Source organism: Xiphophorus couchianus, chromosome 4 (genome assembly GCF_001444195.1).
Source record: "Xiphophorus couchianus chromosome 4, X_couchianus-1.0, whole genome shotgun sequence".
NCBI classification, from domain to species: domain Eukaryota; kingdom Metazoa; phylum Chordata; class Actinopteri; order Cyprinodontiformes; family Poeciliidae; genus Xiphophorus; species Xiphophorus couchianus.
The window spans coordinates 10,190,032-10,218,030 of record NC_040231.1 but is presented as its reverse complement, the minus strand read 5'-3'; the positions used below and the strand labels follow the sequence as shown (position 1 = coordinate 10,218,030).

General features: G+C 37.5%; 1 protein-coding gene across 1 annotated transcript; it reads right to left on the bottom strand.

The window, feature by feature from the left end:
- Positions 1-8: 8 nt before the first annotated feature.
- LOC114143305 (ras-specific guanine nucleotide-releasing factor 1-like) lies at positions 9-27,990 on the bottom strand. The gene is made up of 27 exons (XM_028015192.1): positions 27,393-27,990; positions 23,058-23,164; positions 20,908-21,055; positions 19,712-19,804; positions 18,691-18,944; positions 18,508-18,587; positions 17,973-18,166; positions 17,334-17,443; positions 16,411-16,529; positions 16,026-16,186; positions 15,697-15,760; positions 15,068-15,210; positions 14,677-14,759; positions 13,533-13,781; positions 10,748-11,121; positions 10,429-10,545; positions 8,200-8,370; positions 6,710-6,816; positions 6,493-6,605; positions 6,054-6,114; positions 5,847-5,953; positions 5,611-5,695; positions 4,717-4,914; positions 4,304-4,383; positions 4,079-4,196; positions 3,901-3,969; positions 9-2,949 (listed from the first exon to the last, which is right to left on the bottom strand). The coding sequence occupies exons 1-27, from the start codon at positions 27,666-27,668 to the stop codon at positions 2,857-2,859; spliced, it is 3,774 nt and encodes a 1,257-aa protein (XP_027870993.1). The 5' UTR covers positions 27,669-27,990; the 3' UTR covers positions 9-2,856.
- Positions 27,991-27,999: the final 9 nt, after the last annotated feature.

Sequence of the window (27,999 nt, the reverse complement as noted above, 5' to 3'; positions counted from 1 at the left end):
AGCCCAGAGACATTTCGCCCCCTGAGAAAAAACAGATTTATTAACAAGAGGTAATCAGGAAAGAGTACACTTTTATACAAAACTGGAAATACTACTCAAGCTGTTGAAATAGACTGAAAGATAATTCTCATGTCACTGTGTATTGCTCACTGCAAACATCTGGTGTTCCTGTTGGAGGATACGGATTGAAGGGTGCAAAGGTAGGGTTTAAATACAGTACACATACCATTCTGTATATATATAGATTTGATCTGAAAACATAAAAGTGGTACATGCCTGCCACTTAAGCTTTAGGTGTCTCTCTATATAAAGCCTGTAAAAAATACATATAAATATTTCAAGAAGCACAATAATACTACTGTGTAGCTCCTGCTAACACGTTGGAATAGAATGTAGTACACCAATGCTGCCTTAAACATTTGTTTCAAAGTGGCGTAGACAGGAGAGTAATTATAGCATTTAACAATCATAAGGATAACACATTTCTAGGGATGTGTCTTTGAACACATTGCATGTTAGGAAATGCATCAGACCATCTGTACATTATACTGTATGCAGTCAGTTTATATTATTGGCAAATTGTAGAACAAAGAAGTTTAAATACTTTTGTGGAATATAATCCATTTCATGATTAAGGCTAAATCATAATGCACTAACAAAAGAGGATTTTACCTGAAAGACTGTACTTTCTGTGTCTGAATATTGAAGCTGAGAATTTTAACTTCTGTAAGTGGCTCAAAATCTGTTACATTTGCTACATACATTGCCTGGTGCTTATAGTGTATATACATGACGCCGCCCACCAGGGGAATAAAGTAAGCAAAGCATTAAAAAAAAATCCAAAACTATAAAGAAACTTTCTGTTTCTCTGCAATCTTTTCTTACATGTTAATTAGCCAGTGGTTACATAAAACAGATTGTGATTCAACCTTTGCTACTACCTTAGTCCCACTTTTCCCTCTAATCAGCTGAAAACAACAGCTTTAGAACATTTCAAAATTAATATAAATTAACAGTCATGCATTAGTAGTTTTAATACTACATAATACATCACATACTTTCCTAGAACTCAGAAACCCTTTCCCAGTACCTAAACATTATTTTCCTAGGCTTACCAGAAACCTTCTAGAACTTTTGTAAAGTAACCAAAGTTTCAAGAAGTAAGTGGCAAAATCCAGTAATTTGGAATTTCCATGAACATTCCAGGAAGAAATCTTGTAAGTTTCAGAAAGAAAACTGTCTAAATCTCAAAATTTACCTGATAGCTTTTGGATAGTACCCAGAATTTTGTTCTAGTAAGTTCCAAGGAGGATCCAAGAAAGCACCTTGAAAGTTCAAGGAAAGTAATTAGTAAGTTCCAAAAAACCTCCAGTAAGGTACCTAGTATGTTCTGGAAGGTAAAATTTTAAATTTGGAAAGTCCTGTCTATGTCCAGAAAGTAGGGCTGGACAATATGGCTGAAAAATGTATCACAATATGAGGGTTTGACATCAGTAAATATTGATAATTATTGATTAGGTTTTTTTTTGTTATTGCTGTAAGTATGTGAAATACTCCTTAACTGGTGGCATAACCTTTTGTATTTTTTCCATAGTTTTTACTCCCCACTGACTTTTGTTATTTTTAAGCAGTTTTAAACATTGGTGAAACCTTAAACTGCTGCTGCACAAGTTATTAAACAGGTAGTTGCTAGGTAACCAAAAAGTGAGTGAGTTGCTACTAGGTGACCAAAGAGTGAATGTGTTAGTTGATGCCACTCAACATGCTTAGCTGGAAGTGAGATGTTGAGCAGTTAAAACCTTTCCTCCGCCTACATACCCCAGAATGCTGTGCAGTGAAATTAGTGAACACTGAATTGGACGCACTATTTATTGATATTAATCATGTGTTTATCACGATATATATTGCTATTGAGTTATCGTCCAGAAAGCATGTGGTAACTTTGGAGAAATTTCCATAAAAACCTATTAAAAGTGCCTGGTAAGTCCCAGGAATGTAACTACTACGTTATATAAAACTTATTTCTGGGAAGTAGCCTCTAATTTCTAAGAAGCTGAAGGACAGTAACTGCCAAGTTCTGAAAAAGTAGCTAGTATTTTCTGGAGAAGTACTTAGCAGGTTCCAGGGAAGTAACTTCAAAGTTCCAGGAAAGCCTCTTGTATTTTCCAGAAAGTGACATTTGAGCTCAGGCTTAGTAAGTAGTAAGGTCCCAGAAAGCACCTGCTCAATTTTAGGAATGTCAGTATGACGTTTGATCAAAGTTCCAACAAAGTGTTTATTAAGTTTGGAAAATTAATCTTTAAGTTCTGGGAAAGTAACCTCTAAGTTTGCTACTTCGTTGTTACATGCGGAGTCACGTTCAACGTAGACTGCTATCTTAAAAATCCAAGTACAATCTGTGATTGTACAGTCATTTGAAAATCACATTTGTGTGATTTTTGACAAGTTGAATAATTTTGTAACAGGAACTTTTATGAAGTCTACTTCCCGCAGACTCTTGACTTCATACAAAGTGCCGTTTTCTCATGAATGAGAAATTTGTGTTACACTCCAGTTGCCCATTTAGATATACTAAAATATCAAGTCTGTAAACACTCCTTTCTATCTGCTCTCTAGTGCAAAATAAACAGGTCATAAATTAGCATTTAAGACGATATAGAACATATAAATACTTTATAACTATAGAAATAAAACCTCTGTGGGCTTCTATTCAATCTCTAATAACAATAATACACAGAATTCATTAGGAAGCAAATACAAGGAGGGCACAGCCTATTGTGTCTAATACAAATAATGGTAAATGTACACGTTGATACCTTCTCTGCAGTCTCTATCTGATCATAGTATAATTTCTCTTCATGATGAAGTTTTGGGCTCAATTCTCAGAGATGCTTCATACAGGCTCTCCTCATCCATCACTGTGCTGTTGTCCAGCAAGTACTTTGCCACCTGCAGCAAAAAAGCACATGCATAGTACACTGAAAGGAATTTTTTTTTACTTTTAGGATCTTCCTTTGGAATGGACATTTGATGAAAGAATAATTTTGGTTGAGAAAGCACTTTTCTTTGCAACTGTTTGGGCAGTTGCATCAGAAGGTCAAACAAACTAAAACTCAATTAAAAGGCTAGCTTTTTCTTATCTGTGTCAGGAGTCCTTTAGGAAGACAAATAAAGCATACCTACATGTTTATCGTGACAAATGCTTATAAGTAGACGTTTCTTTGAAATTTTCTTGTGAAGAAATGAACGTACATTGAACTATATAACGTATTAGTAGAGTCATTTGTGTAATTTGGAATCTTGTTGATGTCCCATATTGAGATTAAAGTCAAAGGATGAGGAGAAAGAAGATCAATATGTGGAGAAAAAGTTACCATTTTAGAGAACAAATATATTTTAAAAGAAATACAGTAGTTAAAATGTAAACTTAAAACTTAGTTTAAAAGGTAAAACTATATTTGAAAATATTTTTTAAGAATTAAGTCAAAATATCAAGATCAAAATGTGTTTACACATAAGACAAAAAAAGTAAGCAAAGGAAGAAGTTGCAATGGTGAGAAAAAAACACTGAGTATTAAACCAACCCACTGGCCCAAGCATTAGCATTTTGTCTTTTTAGGATATTACTTCTATTTTAGTTTGATATTTTGACTTTAGTTGTGAAATAATTTGTCATATTTTCTCCACATTTATTTTGATATTATCTTCTTGACTTGTTAAACTGTTACTTATGTTACAGTTATGTTACTATGTTTCTTACAAATGTTTATACCTAGATCATTTTATTAGATGTCTGCCTAATAGTGACAGTTACTTTTTTGTCAATCAGGTGAATATATGTTTAATGTTAATGATCATTTTTATGTTTAACGTTTTACTTACAGCCATCATTTTTCTCACCTTAGGCTGAAAATCTATCTTGTAAGCAGTTTGCTGAAATTGTCGGATCTCTCTGATGATGTGGGAAATCTGGAGGCACATGGAACAGTTTCGTGTCATATTCAACCGTTTCATAGCAAACGGTTATAGTAAAAATTAAAGGGCTCTGCCTCAATTGTGATATGACAATTTTGTCTACCATTCTCATCTTGGAGAAGTTGACGAGGTTGTCCTCTGTGTAGTTTGGTGTTCCCTCTTCAATGAAGGCCAAGTCAGTCAGGTACATTCCCAGGTAAGGAACACATGGAGGGTCACAGCTGAAAAGAGTGTGCAGGTCACAGAAAGAAAAAGGTGTAAAATAAAACAAAAAACCCCCAAAAAAACAAATTGTTCTACAAAGTGATAAAAACAGACAAATACTTACTTTTTCAAAGCTTCCCTTAGGTTTTTGAAGCGACCCTCTGACGACACCAGCTTCTGCAGCTTGTCAATCACAGTTTTCGTCTAGAAAGTGAATCACAGCTAACTTGTTACCGCTTGTAAAATCTCCTTGAACTCATATTTTTAATGTTACTTTATGAGATGATTTTTAATATACCATATCTATATCTGTATATCTATATCTGTTTTCTTTCTGGACGTTTTTTTCTTGCCAAGTTTTCTGCTATTTTATCAAAACTAAATTAACTTGTCCCTTGAGTTGAGGAATATTTTTCAGTTTGAGTAATTCATATGCTAAAGTTAGCAAGCACACCTGAAAACAATCAGTTATGAATCAGAACATGCCCAAAAAACTAAGAAAAGGCAAAAGAGTCTGAACAGACACACATACGGTACCTGCTTAGACACTTTTAGCCACGTCCTCTTGAGGCGGAAGATGGAGCTCCGGTTGAGCGAGGATGTGATCTCCAAAACGGCGTTGTAGTTGTGAAGGCAGCGGCAAATGTCCGCCACAGCCACCCACTTCTCTATCACTGCCACCCTCATGTTGACATCATCCCAGTGAAGGATTTCTGAGGCGATCCTGTTACTGATCTAAAAAAGAAACACACACACATAAACATGTCGTAATACTTTTGATTGTGGTTAATGGGTAATGAAATGACCAAATTCAATGTCTGTGAAAAATTGAATATTGTAAATAGTATATAACACAAATGCACAAGCCACAGTGACTAGCAGTGATAACACAGCCTTGACAGGATTGTGAAAGAAAAGACACACAAGGTTGTAGACTGTGGCCAGAGTCAGTGGAAATCTAAATGTGAGTCTGAAGCAACTGCAGAGAGGCACAGAATCTGAGTTACTTGATGTTCAGATTTTAGAGAAATATTTGCCTCAGTCTGCTGGCAAGCCTTCTGGAGAGCCTGATTTCAGATTCAAGCAGTACACGGCACCGCTTACACAACCAAAAGTGCTAATGCCTACTTTAATAACCATGGTATTATTGTGCTTGCATGACCAGCGAACTCACCTGCCCTAAACCCGTAGAGAATTTAGGGATTATTGTTAAGAGAAAGACAAAATAAACCATATGCAAAACTGCAGGTAAACTTAAGGCCACTATTAAAGTAACCTTGGCTTTTTTTAAAACCATGGCAGTCGGTGGCAGAATCTAAATAATATAATTACATTGTTTGTAATCAAATTACTAGTATAAATACATATTTTAACAATATTCTAATTTAATAAGATCACTTATAAATCTATACGAAGGATGTTATCACATACATCATTAAAATGCTTGGTTGTTTTCATTATGTATGGTGTTCTCTCATTTTTGTCGTTCTTCATCCAGCCTTGTCCAAAGAACTCCCTATAGAAACAGAAATACATATGTCACAAAATAATATTTAAACACAATATTAATTCAGCATCAAGTGAACTCTGTGCATTCTTCAATCTCCCTTTGCTAAAAGTAGTTCTTGTCTTGTTTCTATTCAAAGGTTTGCATGTAGGCTACTCACTCATAAGGGATAACTTTAAAGACCAGGTGGTCCAGCATTGTCAGTTGCTCAGCAATCTCCAAGGCAGAATGGTTCTCAAATGGTTCAGTCTTACTTTCTTCCATAGCCTAAACACACACACACACCACATACATGCACACACACACAAACATATTAATCCTAAAGCAGTAACAGTCTGGCAGATTCAAAGAGTTTTCTCACGCCTACCATCTGGGTGATCTCCTCAATGCTGGCCTGGCTGTCTCCAGGATCCTCCTGAGTGAGAGTCCTGAATGCAAATAGAAGGGACGCCTGTTTCAGCGATTTCTTCATAGAGGATTTAGTTTTTAAACAACAACTTAAGAGCTACTCAGCATTCCTGCATGTTAAAAGATTTAGTCACACCACAACAACAAGACTGATTCTACCCCACTAGTTTGTTAACACTGTCCTTTTTTCAGAATGGGGTTTATCTTTTTTCTGCTCTCTGTGTCTTTGCTGTTACTGTCCAGGAACATTTTACTCATGATTTCCAATTAGGCTATTCATTATGTGAACAAATCTTTCTATGTTCTTTCAAAAATGTTCTTTTCTACACCATTCTTTCACAGAAGTGCATCACATACGGCTATATAACTGATCGTGCAATGAAGAAAGGAAAACCAACCTGATAATGTTGGCAGCTGCTTTTCTTTCCTGTGTCAGGAGCTCTGGGTCATGCATCACCTCCTCCAGGAAGCCAATAACCCGCATCTTCAGCTCTGTGTTTAGCTCAAAGTCCTGAGGAAACACACAAGAATGACCACAGTGTTATTACACAGGTCTTATTGTACTGCTTCAAAAACAGAAGAAAAAAAAAAGAAAAGAAAGGAGTTAAAGTTCACCTGTGAGTGTTTGGACACCCAGTGACGCAGCACATTCAGGACTCTATTTGTAGCAGCTCTGCGAATAACAAACTCTTTGTCTCCGTTCCTCTGATCTGTAGGAAAACCTGGAATCCGGGTTAATACAGTTGGATTTCTTTTTCTTAAATAGCCTGCTCCTGCAGTAATGCCTCACTAATTTGCTTCTGCTGCAGCTAAAAAACTGCTGCTTAAACATAGGACATGCAATATAAACATTGTTTTAGTTCAAACTTTTTGAACCTCCCAAAATGTAAGAATGTAATAAAGGCAGATAAATGTATTCACCTTAAATGTCACAGAAATTGAAAATAAAAACAACCATGCAACAGATGAAAATGTTTCCCTATTAGTAACATAGTTGGAAATAAATAAAGATTTGAAATGTTTACAAAACAATCCAGCAGTTTTTATATAATTAATTTCCTTGTTGTGCTCAGAAGTTGATATTCACATATTCCCCCACAACATAAACCTTAGTGTCAAAATTCACTTTAGGGTCTCATTTTCTCATTAAAGTAGTGTTTTATTTCTAAATAAAAGCAGACGTAGCTGGAAAATTTTGATATACTGGACTCAGCCTTTTCCACACAGGTTCAAATTACATATACAAGCTCAAATATATAGATATGTCCCTCTTAAATTTGGTCAAATGTCTTTTAGCAGGTTTTGATATGCTATTCTACACATTGTTGGAATAATTCTACCAAAGTATTCATCTCTGTAAAATTAGTACATTTATTGTGCATTATTGCTCAATATCTGTTTTTCCATTATTTGTTTTTCCACTGCTTTGATGCCACTTATGTTCAAGTTTCAACCATGTAGTTGTTGGTTTGTGGGGAAGTTGAAGGTATTCTCTCTTCTGTCTTTTTGCAATCCACCACTTGCCATGACAACAAGAAAGCCCCAACAATCATACCACCACCACCATCCCTGAGAGTCGAAACAATATTTTTTGTGTTTAAAAAATCTTTGTCGTGTTTCACTATACAACTTTTCTCCAATGGGACTGCCCAAAGTACTTCTCGTTAAATTTAAGAAAAGGGGGTTTTGTTCTTGCACTGTAAAAAAACTCCTTAAATTTATGGTAAAAAATGGTGAAGTATCAACAGTTGCTGATCGTAATATCCAAAACATTTTATTACCTTAGAAAATACATGGAATTACCGTAAGTCAACACTGCAAAAATAGTCCATAAATTTCACAGTAAAAAATGGTAAAATACCAACAGTTTCTGACCGTAATATCCAAAACATTTTATTACCGTACAAAATACATGGAATTACTGTAAGTCGAAACTGCAAAAAAGTGTGTGACAGGCAAACTGTCAAACTGTCACTGAATAAAAAAACAGCATAATTTGGATACTGGTTCTGTAACCAAACAATGGTTGTTCATTTTCAGTATTCAAGTGCTTCAGACAGTGTTGTAGAAGCAGCTCTGCCAGTCAGTTACGGTATGTTACTGACCTGTGCTGGCGAGGGACATACGGCGGTACTTTTCCTTGGTAGGTGTTCCTTCATTGGCACCAGCTGTGGCAATGGCAAAGGCCGAGGCAGCGGATAGGGCACTGCGGTTATTCTCAAGCTCCCGGCAAGATGACACCACCATGCCATTGTTGAAGGAAAACAGGGAAAACTCTAAATATGGGAACATTAAAATTGCAAACATTCAATTTATTGAAAAACACACACAAAATATATATATATATATATATATATATATATATATATATATATATATATATATATATATATATATATATATATATATATATATATATACTACACCAAAGAAGATTTTCTCTAAGGAGAGAATTGTTTCCACATTAGCCCCTTTAATTTGTCTATCTTAGCATTAGGCTGTATAATCAAACTATTGACCGTTGGAGGGCAACCAAGAGCTGAAACCGATGTAGAACAGTGTGTCCTGCATCTCACGGCAATGACGGTGAATGCTCCACTGTGCCTGCCTCTCTGCCTCCCTCCATTACTCACTTCTTCCCCCCTCTGCCTTCCTCCGTTCAGCCGGGGGCGGTATAGAAGAACACGCACATCGTTGCTAAGGTACAAGGTTTCCTTCCCCCTACTCACAGAAGGCACTGGCTTCCCTTATATCCAGCAACGTGGGAAGAGAACACACTGGGGATGGATTGTGCTTGACTACCTACGGGGTGGATGCTCCCTCGCTATATGACATGGGGAGGGCCAGGATGCCGTGGGTGGTTTTTATCAAGACCTTATTTGGCTGTACCTGTCTTTCTCTTTCTCCAAAACAAAAAGAAGTTTGTTCTAAGTTTGCTGATGCTATCTTTATTTACTTTGAGAATTAGAAAAAGTGGTGTTGCCTTTTTAGTCTTGTCGCATTAGATGACATTAAAATCAGACCTTTACACTGTGCATCAAATCAGGCCCTGAAACTTGAGGCATTGACTGCATCTGATTCGACTTTTGTTTTGTCCGATTTTGAAAAAATCAGCTCTTTAATGTTGCACATTGCAGTTAAATTATCTTGCGGAAGCAGTTATATCCTTGAACATTTTCAAATTTTATGTCATTACAATCTCAATCTTAAACATGTTTATCTTTTTTTTTTTTGCTTTTATGTGATAGATGAAGTGGAAGAAAAGTTGGGAAATATGAGCATTCACCAAAGAAGCATAAAAAAGGGCCAAGGTAACTCTGGAGGATAGACAAAGGCCCACAGCAGCTCAGATGTAACTATCTGTAGATGGGACAAACTGTTCCCGTCAACAGACTGTTCTAGTCTTGTACTCAAGTATCATTTAAAGTTTGCCAAAAGCCATGCAGGAGATACTGCAAACATGTGGAAGAAAGTGCTCTGATCAAATGAGAGAACAATTTAACACTATTCCCATGGCGAAACAGGGTGGCGGCATCATCATGCTGTGGGGATGCTTTTCTATTCAGGAGAAGTTAATTGGAAGACGGACTGAGCTAGGGCTAGCCTGGAAGAAAATCTATTAGCGCCTACAGAGAACTTGAGACATTGGTGTATTTCTACAGTAAATCAAAGCATATTTGTGAGTTAGAATGATCCAGTCAAAGCCCACACTTAAATACAATTGAGAAATTGTGGCAATATTTCCAATCTGACTGACATTTGGGTATCTTCTAAAGAATAATTTTCTATACATTCTGTCTATATATGTGGACATTGTAGAGACAAATCTCAGAGTTGCAGCTACAATTGCAGTGATAGATTGTTTTGCAAGCAACAGTGCTTAGGTTTTTATTTGGAAAATATTTAATAATTTGTTGGAGTGTGACAAATTTTCCAAGGTTAATGATTTTAGAAAGCTATTCCTGTTGAGGTGCATGTAATTATCAAACTATCAAGAAATTTGTAGTTCAGGTGCCTTTCGGTATAATCCCAACTGGTTTTTTGGTTGTTTTTGTTTTTCAAATACCCATTTATTATTTGCATTTACTACCCAGTTAATCTAATCTAATGTTCTTGAATATCGTTTAAGACATGTGTCAACAAGCACCACTGTAAAACGCAGCATGCCACTCTCACTCATCCCTAAGCCTCAGCAATTTCCCAGCTCCATTATTTCTGGAAATCAATTTTTTCTTTCCTTTTTAAACTGCTGAACTGGTTTTTGAACTGGTTGACTTCAAAATCAAGCAAGCTGAAGAATAGGAACAGCTTAATGGTGATGAGCTGTACTGTACCTGAGTTTTTTGACTTGACATTCTTGGGTGTCGACGGTGACTTGGGAGGAGACATTTCTGATTCTGCCTCATCACTCTGACTCTGCTCTTCATCACATTCCTCTCTGACAGACCGATCTGGATCCAGAATTCAAAGGGGAGTACAAATAAAAGGAAGAGCACAAAATGTGAAGGGAAGAAAATAAAATAACACAATAAAATCACAACTAAAATGACCTTGAACAACTCTGTTGAGATTTACCGAAAAACAATCCTCCCTGAACTTAAGCAGCCCAATGGGAAACTACATTCAAAACATGAATCCGGCAGCAGTTCTGACCTTGCTTGCCAGGGGCGGACTCTTCAGCTTTGCCCTCAGATTTGGACTCTCCCTCATCAGGGATTTTGCTGGCCATTGTGCTGGACACGTAGAGCTTGTTAATGTCAAGTGTGGTCTTGCTGAAGGGAGACATGGTTGTGTGCATGCTTGCATAGCCATTGGGAGAGCAGTTGAGTGCTGCAAGGTCCAGGGCCTTGCCCCCAGTGATGATGGGGATGTTGAGTGAAAGTTTGCGTCGGCGGTTCGGAGAGGAATTCTTCGTGATGGAAAGAGGAGGCGGCGAGGAGAACTTGCGGCTGGCACGTGGCGACGTGGGTGGCTCACCGTAAAGGAGTTTGTTGTTCTGGCTGCTGGCAAAGAAGAGCTCCAACGAGCTGCAGGAAATGGGGAGAGACAGAGACAGGTGACCAAAGACAAAGGGTGAATTGTTAGATTTTAAACTTCGGCTTGAATACAAGATGATCTCAATAAGAGAGTGAAACAACAATGGCTATAATGGGGTGGCACTGGGTGTCAGAAGAAGCCAAGGAACCGCAAGGCTCCTTGGGAGCTCCTGCCTCTTTTATTTAAGCTTCTTTGTTTAAGACAGCATCCTCCTTGCTCTGAGAGCCACCCCCTTGAAGGCCTATAAATAGCATGTCAAGTGACAGTGTGGGAGGCACGGGTGCTGCCAACAGCAACCAGCCCAGGGGAGGCCCATAGAGACATGGGGATAGAGAAGCAGAGAGAAAGGGGAGCCAAATAAACAAAGAGGAAAAGAGAGAGGAAGAGACTGGGCTTCAGTAATAACACAAGACAAGCAAGGCTGAAAACAGTGATAGAGAGAGGGAGGGCACCAGAGAGGAGCAACATAGTTGATATGGATTCCACCACAGCGCAGGTTGCTGGCTGCGAGTGGGCGAATGGGAAGTCTCCAGCCCTGTATGATGCTAGCTGCAGTCATAGCGTGTCTCCGTGTCGAAATTTAAGAAACACTTTTTAGAGGAGAAAGCATTTGAAATGATGAGACCGACTGGGGTAGAGGAAGGGTGAGAGAGAGGTGAACTGAAAAGAAGTCGAAATAGAACTAAAAAGTCAAGAGTGTAAAAGAGTGCAAAAAGAGGCAAAGATTGCATGCTTTTGACCAGAAAACAAGAGGGGGAATATGACAAAAAGGAAGAAGGAGGAGAAGAAGAGAGCAGGGTGCAAAACACCAACATCAATATTTAATACCATGTAGCTGTTGCAGATGATGGGGAAGACAGGAGAGAGGGGGAGAGGGTGGGGTCCTGCAGCAGAGTAGAAGGTTGCCATGGTGACAGCGCTGCAGTGAGAGGGATGGTCAGACTCACGGAAAGAAAAATAAAAGCAAGAGAACAGCAAAGGGTAAGACGAGGAATGGGAGAAAGAAGAGGGAAGAGACGGGAAGACACAGGATCCAATTAACTGTGATGGCGGAGAGAAGGTGTGCTGCTGTGACCTCTCACTGCCTCCTCCTCAGTCCCTCCTCAGCCGGACTGGGCATGGTAGCATGATGAGGTTTCTCACAGACAGTCTCCATGTGAGAGCAAAGGCTAATTCAGTCACTGGGGAAGTCCCACCTCTTCACTGCAGCATTACAGCACCGCTACTGCATCCTCAGGTGGAAAAGTAAGGGAATCTCAAACGGTGTTGAACAATAGCAGCAATAAACCAAGTAAGAGTTCAATGTAGCCAAAGCGTACACTTTATCTAAGTTCAACCAAATAAAAGGTGATGTGTATAAAGCTGATGCAAAAATCCAAACAATGCAAAACAGCACAGTGAAGTTTGAGTCTGATTTATTTTTCCTGATTATAAGATAAATAGAAATTCATCTTGTGAAGTTAATAGTGATGTACAGTAGGGGGTAGTGTGGGGTCTAGCAAAGGGAGCTGTGGCTATGCCTTCCTTATTGCTGCCGTCCAGTTTAATGTGCCACCCCTTGTGAAACTTTTTATAAATTACCCTGATCTTGTAGCTTTCACTCAAATAATCCCAGGATAAATTTTACTAGTCTGAGGAGAAAACATGAAATTGTTCTATTTTAATTCAAAAGTACAGTTTTTGTTTTGTCAAATCAGGCAAGTTTGCTTTTCCAAAGGATTTGAAGTATTTACCAAATCTAGCTTCTTAGATAGGCCTATTAAAAAAAAAACAAGTCTTAAAGTAGGCTGGGTGAGGAAAGTGGAAATAGTCTTCAATAGATCTATTTAATCTTTAATCTATTTAAAAGATGTAAAATTGTTAAGAGGCTGCACTGAAAGTCAGTTACAAACTTTTTATAAAAGGTGCAATTGGGCATTCCTCTACCAAACAAGTATTGATACACATTACTAGAAGATGGAAGAACACCAGTGTCACACCAGTGTTTCTACATGAAACACAAATAATCACTACAATATATTTTAGTGTATTGTGGACTCTACATACACTGAGGAACACAGAAAAACACACAATTAATCACTGGAAAATTCAAGAGAACAAACTGTTCAAAGTCCAAGCAAAGATTCAACCCAGAAATCTCAGTGAAGTAACAGTGTAAGCTGCACTTCCTGTGTGTCACCACCTGCTAAAAATTGTTTATAAAATGGCCACCAGAGACACTGATGTTCCCTGAAACCCACAACCAATGCTAACTCACTCTTTTGCAATGCCTCCCCATTTTTATGTATTAAGTACCTTTAAAACTGAGCAGTGAACACACAGAACTGAGATTCTACTATCTGGCAAATATAATGGAATCTTTGCTAGTAACTAAAATGTACTTTGGAGTAATCTTGCATACCGTGCAGGGATGGCACTGATTGGTTTCTTGTAGATGGTGATGAGCTTGTCCAGGACTATGTCCGCACTGGTGAAGACGCGGTATGAGTGAAGGAAGGTATTGAGGAAGTCAATGGAGAGAAAGCGTAAGTCGATCAGCCTCTCCAACAGGCGCTCCACACTGGCGTAGCGGATCTGCAGTACCTTGCATGAGTTCATCATCTTGCTGAAGCGAATGTCGACATCATCACAGTACAAGCTGGTATCTGACCTATAGAGTATTAGATATTATTAGAGGGTGGAAATGTTACTCTCTTGGCTTGCGTTCCCTGTATTAATGCTATCCAATTTTTGGGAGAGCTTCTAGATTCATGTAGGAATTTTCTATTTTTATTCATAGATGTTTATTTCCCCAAAAGGAGAGAGAGACTTCACTGCTGTATACAATATAAAAGCAGACTGCAAAGTTTTAGAAAAAACATATCTTTTACCTGTTTTTTTCTACCAGAAATTAAAAAGATTTTAATTGGTTAAAAGTACATCCTTAATAATCCAAGGCATTTGGAAAAAGCAAATGATATCTTTTACATCACAGATGCTTTATGTAGCTTAATTTTCTTGTTGTATGCGTAATTGATTTAATGCTTGACTTTAGGGCTTTAAGTTAAAATTGGACAGCATAGGATGAATTTGTAATAGTCAAGACAAGCACACCTAGGTCTTAACTGATATCGAATGAAATTCACCTTAATCATCAAGGTCTTTTATAGCCGTAGAGAAAATATAATTGCTTTGGTGAAAAACCTAAGTGAACCAGCTAATTCTCTTAATTAAAAAATGATAAACTCTTAAAAAATTAAAAACATTGTACTTGCTGTGTATTTATATATGCATGCTCTTGAAAACTAGAAAGTTCAACTGGGAAACAATCAAGTTTTATGTCATATTTGTTTTTTTGACCAAGAAAGTTAAACGATATTAAACATAAAATAACAGATACATGAATATTTTCAAAATATGGTGATTTACAACTGGTGATTCAGATTAGTTTTTGTATTCCTAGTTAACAAATTCTTTGTGCATTGTTCATTTTATATCTAACCCTAATGCCAGTCTTTGACTTTGTGTTTGTACCTTATGTACGCATTGTTATGCACAACTCTTACTTAATCATTTGTGGCACTGAGACTTTACTGTTTTCCTCAAAGGCGTTCATCATTAAACCGTTGCAGCGGATGTTGTCGATGCACTGCAAGACAGAAAGTAAACAGAAAATTACAGTCTGTCAATATGAAGATGCAGGAAGGACAGAAATACAGAAACTTTTTGATGCTGCAGGTCTCTTTGGTTCCTCTTGACCAACGATGCAAAAGAGTCCTTGATTTATGATGGACTTTGTTTCCCTGATTGCATCCTTGTGTTTGACTTTCAAATCTCCATAAACAAAGAGTTTTGATGATGCTGATTAAACATGCCCACGAATAGGCAAACTTTTCTCTCTCCTTGTTTAGCCCCCCCAGTTTGATTAATATTAATGTACCTTGAGGAGAAACTTACCTGACTTATGTCACTTGTCCATGCTGACTTCTCCTGTCGTGATGACGCTACAAGGATGACAGTGTAAGGTTGGCCTTCCTTGGGCTCCACCATAACTTTAAAGTCTAGATGCTCTGCATCCTGGCCGCTTCGCTCCCCTTTGGCTGCAGTTCAACAAACCACCAGGTCAAAAAATGTTAGAAGCCTTGCAATGGCAACTATTGCTGCAAAGGGTTTAACCTGAAAACTAAGAGTGTCCTAACAATGGATAATTATTGACTGTACTCTTTATGACTCACTTGTTCTATTAGAACTTGGCTAGAGAACAATACATTTGAAAAACCTCCTGAAGTGTTGTGACAAACATGATGTCCTACTACTAAAATTCACAAAACAGTTTGTTTCTTATGCACCCTCAGCTTTCATTATGTAGAATAAAGCTGCATGCAATAAGCACAATTCTACTATAGACATGCAAACTCTTACAGAAATAAACTTAAACTTTGAACTTGTTCATATTTTGTCACATTGCAGCCCCAAACATTTACAGATTTTACTGAAATTATAGCATCTGTGTTTTTTCCATGCATGTTCATTGTAATTACATTGTTAAAAAAATAAGATTGGATAAACCAGAAATAGTAACTTACACTCATCGTCTGTCCCCTCGGGCTCCTCCATTAGGGTAGAGTCTATGAGAGACACCACTCCATTCTATGATAGGATTGACAGGTCACAGGTAAAAGTTTTTTCATACTTTTTAAAACCCTTTCTGAAGGGGTTTTAAATTAAGATACAGAAGTATCTTAATTTTATTGACAGCATTAACAGATTTTGGTCTGTACTATGTGCTCTAAACACATGGAAGCCACTTTTCAACCTCCAAATTTGTTTTAAATCAATGCCAGACTTACTTAGTTAACAATCTGTATTTTGTTTCTTTAGTTTTAGACCTTAATAAGTGCAAACCATGTTTTACCTTTGTGATGTGAAGTTTTCCTCCTGATCCTCGGGTACAAATGATGAGATGTTTGGAGAAAAGGAAACACTGTCTCTCTCCTTCCTTCTTCAGAGACAGAGAACCCAGGCGGCCTCTTGTGATTTTCCCTTTTTCACTCATTGGCACCTGAATTAGAGAACCTGTCCAAACATACACACACATCAAGTTATGCAACGTTAACATGCAAATATTCTAACCTTTTCTACATTATATATGATTCATTCATTATTATTTGATTTAGCAGGCTTTCAATAGTTTTTTCTGTGTTTCAAGTTGTTGTGTGCAGTATGTATGTTTCCTATTTTAGGTTATTTATTTATTAATCAGAATCAGTGCTTCAAGCTAGCAATCAAACCTCCCTCACCTTGTCTCACAAATGTTTGGCTGGTGTCAAGCAACACTTCACAACCCTCGACAATCATGCGCTCGATGGCCAGGTTCTTCCTGATGTTCTCTGTTTCACTCACCTCATCATGCATGATTCTAAAAGGAACAACAAATACTCATGCATCTCATTCAATTACAATATTAAAATCTAATTTATTTCAGAAATTAAATAAAAGAAATGAAATTCACACCATATATTATATTGATTACACAAAAGAGTGATATTTTACAGGAATTGATTTATGCTAATTGTAATAAAATGTCCACATTGTGGCTTGAACAACAACTGACTTGACAGTTGTCCCGCAGATTCATTGTCACCCTTCACAAAGAGGCTTAGCCACAAAACGTTATTGCTAGAGAATATTGTTGTTCACAGGCTATAGTTTATTTAAGTTCAAACTGCTGAACATTCAATGGAAGAAAAAAGTGAGATGAAAAAAATACACAAGCAACAGTAGGTTGTTGCAGCTTTGAAGGGATTGTGACAAAAAGAGTTTGTTAAGTAACTTGGACCTCCAGTTTACAAATTGTATAATTCAATCAGTTAAGTCAAATTGTCTATTAATAATCAGACAGTCTTGTAAACTCCAGCACATTGTGTCTGTACATGATTTTTCTAAAGAAGCGGTTACATGTTTTACAGTCATCTGAAGTCATCTCGGTGGTTTCCAGGCAGCCAACAATTGCGTGTCCTTAGTGACACAGTTGGCATGGCCTCCAAACCAGTTGCATCTCAGTATGTAAAAAATATGACTTAGCGAGATATAACTATACTGAAAAAAACAGGTACCTTAGTCTACACTCTGTACATCTTTGAATTGTCTCAATGAATCTGGAGTCAGTTATTATTTGAATTGTAGATTTTCTTAAAAGAAGATGGACAACAAATAACTCTACCTTGACAATTCTTCCAGTTTTGACTTGGCATAGTCTAAACTGTTTCTTTCCACATGCTCATGAGGAGTATGAGCCAGTAACTCATGCAATGTCAAGATGTAGCGAGGGATCTGAAAAGACGAAGGAAATATGTTTCAGCTTAGTTTGACTTTTAGCATGTTCCTTGAATTTAAACATTCTATCAGTTCAAGTACCAATAACTCAGTTTAAGTAGTTTTAAATAAAGTAAGCAGCCATCAAGTGTATACAAAAGTATATCTCAGAATGATTGATATGCTTGTGATGAAGTTTGAAAACCTCCTCTAATGCCAGTTAATTGGAGAAGCTGTCAGCTGAATTGGTACAAAACATCTATTCACTTATTTTTAGCATATTGCCATACAGTCACAGACTAAAAAGGAAAGATGTGGCATTTTTTTAACACGGCTCTGTTGGTTGCTTCAACAGTGATAGACAGCACAAAATATAAGAAAAATTCTTAATCTGCATTTTTGTGTCTTTCAACAGGTACACAATGGGTGTTTAATTTCAAAATTAACCTAATTTACCACTAATATTGAATTGAAGTCTTTTTAAAATTGTGTGGATTTTTTTTTTCTTTTAAGTTTTTCCCCTCATGCTGCAATTTGTGAATTTTACCTGGAACATCGGGTAAGTGAGGAATGTCTCCAGCGTCCTTTCCTCACAGTCAGGCTTGGACTCGTACTGCTTCAGCAGCTTATCAAAGTCTCTGTTCTGCTTGCAGTGGGCCAGGATCTGCAAACTGTACTGATGGTTCCTCACAAACTCTTGATAGATGTTCAGCATGGGCAGCAGGATGTCAAACAGGTCAGCTGAAAATTAAAACATGGAAACAGAAGTTCCAAAGATTTATAGAACTTTAACACGTTTTTGTCACATCTCACACACATGCACTATTTATCTAGTTCCCTTCACTCTGATACCCATAAATAAAGACCAGTGCAACCAGTTGCCTTCAGAAGTTACCTTAGAAGTAACTAAAAGAATGGGCAAGAAAAACACTTACAGTAGCAGCTTAGAAGCTTTTTAAGAGCAACAGAGAACCGCAACTCAGGCAGCTTCGTACCACAGGGACACTTTGTGGAAACAGTTCTTTCTAGTTTTTAGTTTTCCATATAGAGGTAAAGATTCATAGAGTCTCTGAGTGTCTTACCAAGTACCAGTGTTGGCCAGCTGGCGATCCTGGCCTTCAGGCCCTGGTAGAATATCTGGTGGAGGAACATGATGGTCTCACTAAGAAAACATGCAGGCAAACAGGTAAATGCTTATTAAGTAAACCACTTTTCATTTCTCTTTCTCTTGGTAAAGAAATAACTAAAAGAGAATTAAGAGCAACCTGTTGAGGAAGATGCTGCTGACATCGTCATGGGTGATGGGGGGTTTCTTGGAGCTGGCTGCCATGCGAAGCGGCCGCAGGAAGTTGTTGACCAAGATGTGGAGCTGCTGGACGTACTCGGCTTCTGCCTCCAGCATGCTGAATACCACCTGGTTTCTCTTCCGCATGCTTTCGGCGTGGGGGGACCGGATGTAGTCCTGGATGATGGTTTTCCACTTCCTGCGGCAAATCCAACCTCGCAAGAAACTTTGCACCTGTGGGGAAAAAGTATTGCATAAGGGTTAATTGGCATGCAACTTCAAATACATGATATAGCTTTATATATATATATATATATATATATATATATATATATATATATATATATATACATATTATGATTTAAAGAATACACCTCAGAAGTGCTGCAACATATAAAATCTAATTCAACTTATAACTAAAGTAAAAATGTGAATAGGTATTTAAAAATTTACTATTTCAACATCATTTTTCTATGTGCACTGGCTGTGTTAATTGAGAATTGTGTAGCATTATATTAAGTTTGAGACTTACCTGAAACCACAAACATCTAGAAAATAATAAAGATTTTAAGTTCATTGCTTTACATCTGCTTAATGTTCAACTAGTTATTCAATTTGCCTATTTTTAATTAAAACACATTTACTAACGTATTAGCTACAGTGTTTCTGGCACACTCTGTCTAACTCTCTCCACTGGTTAAAATAAGGTTAGGCATGTACAATATGGAAGAAATGTTGTTAGTTAAAGAAAATTTTAAAAACTCACATTTGCCTAAACTATTGATCTTTTCCCTTCCCTGTCTGTATGAATTCACCTATTTTTTTTCCATCTGACTAATTATGAATCTTCTTCAGCCTTAAAAAAATGTCTCACTAGTGCAACTGCATGTTCAACCCATTCTCACTCCCAACTCGTCATATATTGACGCATGGGACGGTCCGTCCTCGTCACATGTTGACGCGCAGGGTACCCTTTGGCATGTTACCCTTTGGCATGTTACCTTCTTGATCTTCTTGATCTCTGTGTCATCCTCGCTGGGGGGCACTTCTGGATTTGACTGGATCTTCTCATTATCCCTCAGAATCCCAGAAATCTAAAAATTAAGGGAGACAATAACTCATTTAAAAAGGTTGGAAAGAACTCTGTGTTTTATGCCTTGTTCCACATTTCTGACATGATTAATATAAATGTGGGTAAAACACTTTAAAAAAAAATACTTCAACTGAATGAACTTTTTAAAATCAGCAGGCACCTCTTGACTTCATTTTTAAAAAGCTAAACCTCAATTACATTGCTTTGTAGTTTTGCCTTTACATATTTCTTCTGACTGCTTTTATTGTCGAATTGGAACTTTTTAGATCCTCAGAATGAATGAATGAGTGTGAATGGGTGAATGCCTGCTCTGAAGTCCTCGGGACTTGATAAAGTGCAAAGCAAGAACAAGCCCTTTACCATTTACATTTTTATTATTCAGGTTTTATTTGTCTGATATTGCATTTCTTTTGAAAATCTGAAAAAATGAATGTGAGTGTTTATTTCAATCATACAAAATGTTCTAACTATTTGGGAAGATTCTTTCATTTTTTTGTGCTGAACTGAACTTTGATTAACTTTGTTTTGGTTTATTATTTAATTTAGAGGCCTAAGGAATGCAAACACTGAATTAATACAACATTTGCCATACGTTATTTAGGCTTGCTACATTCACTCTTTCAGCACTCAGAATATGAATATGAAAACTTTTGATAAATAACTCATAATAAACAACATCCATTACTGGTGAAGACTGTGGCCATGAAAAGGGAGAAAGCAGATTTTTATTTTGTAGTGCACCCTGTAGTATCATGAACAACAAAAGCTGACTCATGCATATTGAAAACGCTGGATTCAATTGAAACCTCCATTAGCACTTTAAAGAGAGACACATTTGATCTAGTTTAGGCTGAATAATGAGGACACAAAACATTCAACAGTATAATAGAGTCTCTAGGGGGCACTGCGAGCTACCACTCATCATGAATTCATAACACTATGGTTTGAAATCTGTGTCAGGACCTTTGTCCTGTGAACACTTTGTGCTCTCTGCCTCATTAGTTGCATTGTTACTCTCACTCTGCCCACTGTGTACCATGCAATTAAACAAAAACAGACATACACAAGCATAGGTTTGACAAATGAAATTAGGAGGCAGCTTACCTCAGATTTTAGCCTTTCTATCTCTATTTCCCCGTCCTCTATCTGTTGTCGAAGTTGCTTGGCTACAGTTTTCTCTGTTTCCACTATCTGGAGCAGATGAAGATACTTCTGCATGAGGGTCTCATGCTCTGTGGCCAGATTTCTGTAACTGTAAAAGCACACACATCCAGCCATGGTGAGCACCACATTAATGCATTTTGCGCTGGATTTTTAAATACTCCTGAAGACAAAAGCAAACATGTGGTCAGAAGGCAAGACAAGTTTATTTGCAAAGCACAAATTAAAGACAAGATGATTCAAAGTAATTAACAGGAAAATTAGGGAATAACATTACAATAACATTCACATCAAGAAACATATACAAAAAATAGAAGCATTTCAAAAAAAAAAAAGAACATCACGAACATTCGTTGTTTACGAGTACAAGGCTGTAAACAGTGACATTTCTAGTCCTGATTTAAAGAACCTAATGTTTTTGAATATCAAAGATTTGGAATTGATTTTAGTAGTATATTTTTACTCTCATTTCACTCTGATTTACTTTTGTGTCTTATTGGGTGAGTGGCATTCATGTTTTAAAAGTGCAACATAAATAAAACCCAAATTTAAGTGAAGGTAAGTGAATGAACTACTCAAGTTGAAACCTGCATAGAACAAAACCACAAACTTTTGTCGTCTCTGTATTAAGCTGGGATGAAATTGTGATGCGTTGTTTACACTTTTGGGAGTGACTGTGACTCAGTGGGAAGAGTAGCTGATTGGTTCCATCCCAGTTTCTTTCTGACCACATGTTGATGTCCCTGGAAAACACACTTAACTAGTGGTAGAATTTCAATTTAAAATATTATATATTTTAATGCTATTTATTTTTTGACCTTAAGGGACCTCAGTCATGTTGAGAGCATCAGCAAACCTTTGGTGGATATGTGGAGGTACTCCATAACCTGAGCTATAAGTAGTATATAGTATGTTCTGAGATGTGTCAAACCCAGCACTAAGCTATATTTATTAGATTAATGTTAAGATGTATATCATTTAACAATTTAGTGAGTAATAATTTGGCAAAGAATCTGACTGAAAAGTTGTTTTTTTCATTATAAAGTAGTATATTTGTCCTAAACTATTTTTCACTTATTGTTTCCAGACATAATTTTTTTTATATTAGCCAATAAGTTAATTGTTATCAGCACATTCAGATTAATCTTCTAAAGAGCATTGATCACTTCCAGCTTTCACAGCTTTTGGAAGATTGATTTGAATGAAAAGAAGGATATATTAAATGCAATATTTCATGTGAAAGAAAAATGAATTGCATTTGGGAAAACTCATTTATATCTTCATAAATTTGTTAATCACTTTCACAGAATAAGTTACTAATCTTTTAAAGAATACACCAAAGCAATAATTATATAGATATAGATTTTTACACTAAACGCTTGTTCCTCTCCCTGTTGTTTACTATTTTACTACAGGTCAGTTTGCCCCTTTACAGTCACTGCTGCTGCATCGACTGACCACTAATCAATATAATCTTGACTGAGTTCAATCCATTGACCTTTTGGTCAGCAAATGCTACCTGTCAACATTTGAGGACTGCTTTCATTACACTGCTGTTCCTAATTCCCATCAAAGCTGTTTCTCTCACTATATTGCTTCAATAGTATTCCTCCTTCAGCACAATGCTCATAACATATACACAGTTCAGCTGAACTAATATTTACCTGACACACACCACAGAATTCCTAATAAAAAATTTTAATTGTAATCCAAAATGAGGAGAAATAGAGGACAAGTTCATTTGTAAATATATTTTAGGTTTAGGATTTACAGAACAAGGGCATAAGGTAGTCAATTTAATTTGGTTACTGTTTACACCCATCACTTGTACTTATCTATAGCAGGTACAGAATCTTTTAAGTTTAAGTCATTCCATAAGTTGTTTGTGAAAAGGTTTTCTACCTGGCAAACTTGTCCAAACTGGAAGACACTTTCTCTTAAAATGACATGTGAGAACTTGAAAGGTTCCTGGCAATCAGTTTTGAGTCTAAATAGTGATGGACCACAGCTTCACACACCGACATATGAGTTCAGTTTTGTTGTAATTTATTCAAAGTTGCTGATTCAGGTGGATTGTAATGTGTGTAACTTACCTGGCTTGTGTGATGGCAGCCACCCATTCGTCGCAGTCTTTGACATCTTCTGTGCGCAACTCCAAAGGCTTCTGGTTCTCATGACTGAAAGTGACGGTGAAGTAGAACTGGAAAATACAAAGGATAGCAGAAAGCTAAAAAGTTAGCTAGCAAAAGTGAAGAAAAAAAAAAAGCTGTATTCAAGTATCCTCAGGTGAAACTTACTGAAATGGAGAACAGTCAACCTTCAAGATGGAAACATTTATTTAAGTGGGTAAAACACCCACATCAAACAGGTTTGATTCTGTTTGGAAAGTCATTTCCATTATTGTCTCACTGATTTTTTGGGATAATTATTCTGCTAAAATGATGTTGACCCATTTTCAGAATTCTCTCAGACACAATGAGATGTTAATTTCATGTGATCCAAAAAAGTTCTCAGGCTCTTTGAGAAACAAGGAAAATTCTTGAAGCATTTAATGAACTTCCCACATTTACATTTGTGATGGTAAGGCAGAAAAATGTCTTTGTTTTTCTGACATGCCTCTGAAACAACTGTTTGGCCTGTAAATCGCATAAAGTAGTTGTTATGGAGACATGATGATGCCATGATTCTATTTAAATGTTTTGTATCTCCTTTGCAATTTACACCTTGCCTCGGTTCAGTAAAGCTTTAGGCCTATGCGATGTTTTTGTACCTAAGGGAATCAGAAAGACATTGATTATAAAATAACAGCTCCTAAAATACTGAACAATTTTAAAAGACAAAGCATAAATTAACAAAATGCTACAGTCCAATTTGTTTCAAAGAGATTGTTACGGGTAACAACAAGTGGGCATCAACTGCTTTTGTTAAAAATGATCAAGCCCTAACATTTTATTTCAAATAAAGTTACTCAAACTAAACATTGGATTTAAAAAAAACAAAAATAAAAAAATAAATGTGCATTTCAAATCTGAATTTCTTTTAAGACTTTATACAAATTTTTAGCACTGACAACCAACTTTGCCTGCATCTGTGTGTGTGTGGGTGTGGGTGCGTGTGTGTGTGTGTGTGTGTGAATGAGCAGAAGGTAGAAAAGGTCACAGGAGGTTCACAATAAAATATGTGTGTACTGTTTGTGTAGCCTCACCTCTGAATTAACAGCCTCCAGGCTTTAGCCATTTAGTTTTGTTTGTTCTATTGATTTGCCAGTGACATAAGCACTCACTCTCCTTCTCTGCAATTTGCAACTGTATAGGTTCGGTTACAGCAATTATTTTTAATGTACATTATGTTGAACTGTTTTCTAAAAGGCTCATGGGATAAAGTGGTGGTCATAGCACAAATATTAGAAATAGGCTATCTGTAGTCAAAAAGTGTCAAATTATATAACAGTGATGCATTGTAAAACAGACCCCCACAAATCCAATATATTGAATTTGGGTTTTTTTTCTTTCCCTTTAAAATGTGAGAGAGCACTCATTGGTGAAGGGGAGTAATGTTCCATATTTCCTGATGAGCAGCAGAACAGGCCCTCGTCAATAATGTGCTTCCCATCTCGCCTCCTGTGAGCTGATGCGTTAAACCTTTTAGGCGGATAAATTTAACTATACATCACTAAATTATTGTTTGTTGTGATAAAATGAGACAACGTTGTAAGAAGGAAGTATTTATTGAAAATGCCCATAGAAAGTTTGAATTTACTAAGAAAGAAAGAAAAACATGTTGGAATACTGATATCTGTTTATTTTTTTTACTATTTTGAAATAAATTGTGCTTGTTTTGTTTGTTTGCGCAAAGCCATTCTTGTTCACAAGGCACAGACACCAGTAGCACTTCTAATTCGGGAGCATATTCTTTGCTGAAAAGTGTCAAAGTAAAATTTAAATGATTGTTTGTTCATTAGACTGTAGAGAGTGGGGATAAATAATAAAAAAAGATATTCATTAAGATCTAAAGTAAACACATTTCATTAGGTTTAAAAAAAACATAACCCACCACTTGAGCAACTAAGGTGACCTGAATCTTATTTTTCATACGCCAGTGTTTTTCTGTGCTCACTAATGGAGCACAATGCTAAGGAATATTGTTGCACATTTCGTTGGCCCCCTTCAAATGCACTTTTTCAGATGCAAATACGGGTTGCCATGGTAACTGTGGGCTTTAAACGTAGCTCGCCTTCTAAATGAGGAATAAGAACATTTACAAAGTAGAACACTCCAAAGAATACAATGAGAACGCAGAGACAGACGGGTAGGAAGGGAGGGAGGGAGAGATCATTTTGCCTTTTATAAGGAGTGCTGGGCTATAAAAAGCAGCGTAGCCCTGCAAAGTGGCAGTTGGCTTGGCATCTATCCGCTGCATTGTCCCTCTCCCTGACACACACAGATAAGATCCAGCAACCCTCCCGGCTATCCCTCCTGCAGCTTCCACACACACACACCCCCACAATACAAGGCTCACTACAAAAAAAAAAAAAAGTGAAACCTGCTTTAATCTTTAACAGGTTTAATGTCAGGAGGGGTACAGTAGCTTCCCCTCCAATGACCTCTGCAGTCTGCTCACCGACTCGGCTGTCACCCTCTGTTTTTATCAGAGAGGTGGAAAAGGAAAAGGGAATCTGTATCCTCAAACACACATGGAACATCGATTAGTCTTTTTGTGTCCTTGTTTCACCTCTTCCATGGAGCCGATGGGCTTGACCCTGGTACATATACAGAGAGACTTCAAGATCGGATGATTTGTCATAGATGTACGGATTTGGGTAAATATGAAAACATGACGGAAAAAAACCCCCAAAACAAGTGCATTTATTCCTAACATAACATACAATGAAACACCAGCTGAACTGCGTAATGCTAACTGAAGGCTTTCCAAATCAGTTAATCTAATGCTGAAATTAATTCACTGCAGCAGTCTGCATGAACTGTTGTCATATATGTCACTCGGTACATATTTCATGTATGACAACAGGCAATGCTTGCTGACAGCAAACTGACTCCAAACAGTTTGAGTCAGTTTGCTGTTTTTAGGTTTTGACTGACTACAAAGCAATGATTGCAAGGAAGTTTTGGGGGTTTTTTTGAACAGGTATCATTTCAAAGAAATGTCTTACTTTCAGTGGAGAAGACCTGAAAACCTTGAAGCTGATGTGAAAGTGGAGCAGACAGAACACCAAAACTATCTCTTGTCCATGAATACACGTACAAATGTATTTCTTAGTCTTTCAGTTTTAAGTACACATTTCTGTAAATTTGTACTTAAATTTAAATACAAAGTAATGCCTTCTTTAGTGCATTAGTTTTCTTTTTTTTAATTTTTTTCATTGTCTTCTTTTTATCTCCAGTAAAGCACTTTGTATTGCCCTCGTTTTCTGTAAAAAGTGTTTAAAACATACAGACTGACTAAACTAATTATACGCACGCACATACATCTGGTTAGCAAAAATATATCATTGTAATGGGAAACATATCACTTATTCCCTCGAACAACATGAAAATGGGGAAAAAAAATAATAATTGAATGTCTATATCTTCTGTTTTACGTGAAAGCTAAAGAGACCGCAGCTGGGTTTCAGGTGACCGCTGACGTAGCTCATAGCAGGTTTGTCTATTGGTTGCCAGTGTGTAATTCCTCCTTCAACAGTCAAATGCCATTGAACGGAACAAAAATGTTTTCGAAACTTGTTTCCGAAACAACAACAAAAAAAGAAATTCCAAGAAAAACAACTCAAAGTGGGCATGTTGAGACGCAAACAGGGAGCCTAATGCGACATGGTCAGGCTGTCGTCCCGTGCTGTCGTTAGCGCCTCATGATAATGAGGCAGCTATCAAATGGACCGCCGCTATAAAGCGGGGAGACACAGTTGCCAAGGTAGGATGCTATTAATATCAAGACTAAGAGTTAGATCAATACGTCAAAACGCCAGGCAAAAGGAGCAGTTCTCGTCCGCAAGCCCTGCAAAGTTTGGACTCAACTTAAGTTTTCTTTTCCAATAACAGATGATTTCCCTGAAGATTTTTTTTAGGAATGCTTTAAAGACCCAAGTTATGCAAACGATAACTACGCAACTGAAATTGACATTCAACTTGGAGGTTTGCGTCATCGCTGCTAAGTTTAAACAAATTGCTGCTTGGACAGATTGTTTTAGTGCAGAATTGACACAAACAATCTGTCTGGATGACGCAATTACGTAGACCCACGTCAAGTGAGCCAAAATTGCAATTGCTTGCGTGATACTGTTTGTATAATAATAAATACAACGGTGTTTGCGGGTTAGTCGGTGGAATTGCTGAAATTATCTGAAAGAAAAAAAGTTTAAAGGTAGCAAAACAAACCCTCCCAAACTCCCATTTCTCCGATCAGACTCCTACCTGCTTCTCTAAGCATTCCTTCGCTGACAGAGACGGTTTCGGTGACGGAGCCCGGTCACAGACGCATCCCTCCAACAGGTACAGTCCGGAGGGACGTGAGCTGGACTCGCTCTCGAAATAAAACATCATATTCTGCAACAGGGCGAACCATTTCGAGTGCCATTTTGTGTTGTCTGAGCTTTTCTTACTCAAGAAGCCGCGCCTCGTCCCGTCCTTTTTCGCCAAAAGGGCCAAATAGGTGATGTGGCCATCATTGAGTCTCATCCCTTTCTGCATTTTGGCTGGGAATCCGTGAGGCTCGCCTGCGGATTCTTACATCTTTCTTCAGACTCTGCACCTCCGAAGCACAGTCAGACTTTGTGGGCACCTTCAGCCCACTCCCGAGTTCCCCTCATCGCTCCCTTTCCCAAAAACTGTGGCGCTGAAGGCGGAACAAGAGAGAAGCTGATGCGCGCTCAGGGTCACAGAGGCGCATCCAAACCGCTCGAAGCTCTCCACGCTGCGGGCATACTACGGAGGACCCGACGCCGTGTCAGAGCAGCCCTGCCGAGCGCTCATGATGAGCCACTGAGCTGCCCGCGTGCACGAGAGCGCGCGCGCGCACACT

Excerpts from the sequence above, each read along its gene's own strand:
- LOC114143305 (XM_028015192.1), bottom strand. The coding sequence starts at position 27,668 with ATGCAGAAAGGGATGAGACTCAATGATGGCCACATCACCTATTTGGCC. Across the intron at positions 5,696-5,846 it reads TTTAAAGTTATCCCTTATGA|GGAGTTCTTTGGACAAGGCT; the intron begins GTGAGTAGCCTA and ends CTGTTTCTATAG. Across the intron at positions 3,970-4,078 it reads ACTTCTCCAAGATGAGAATG|ATTTCCCACATCATCAGAGA; the intron begins GTAGACAAAATT and ends ATGTGCCTCCAG.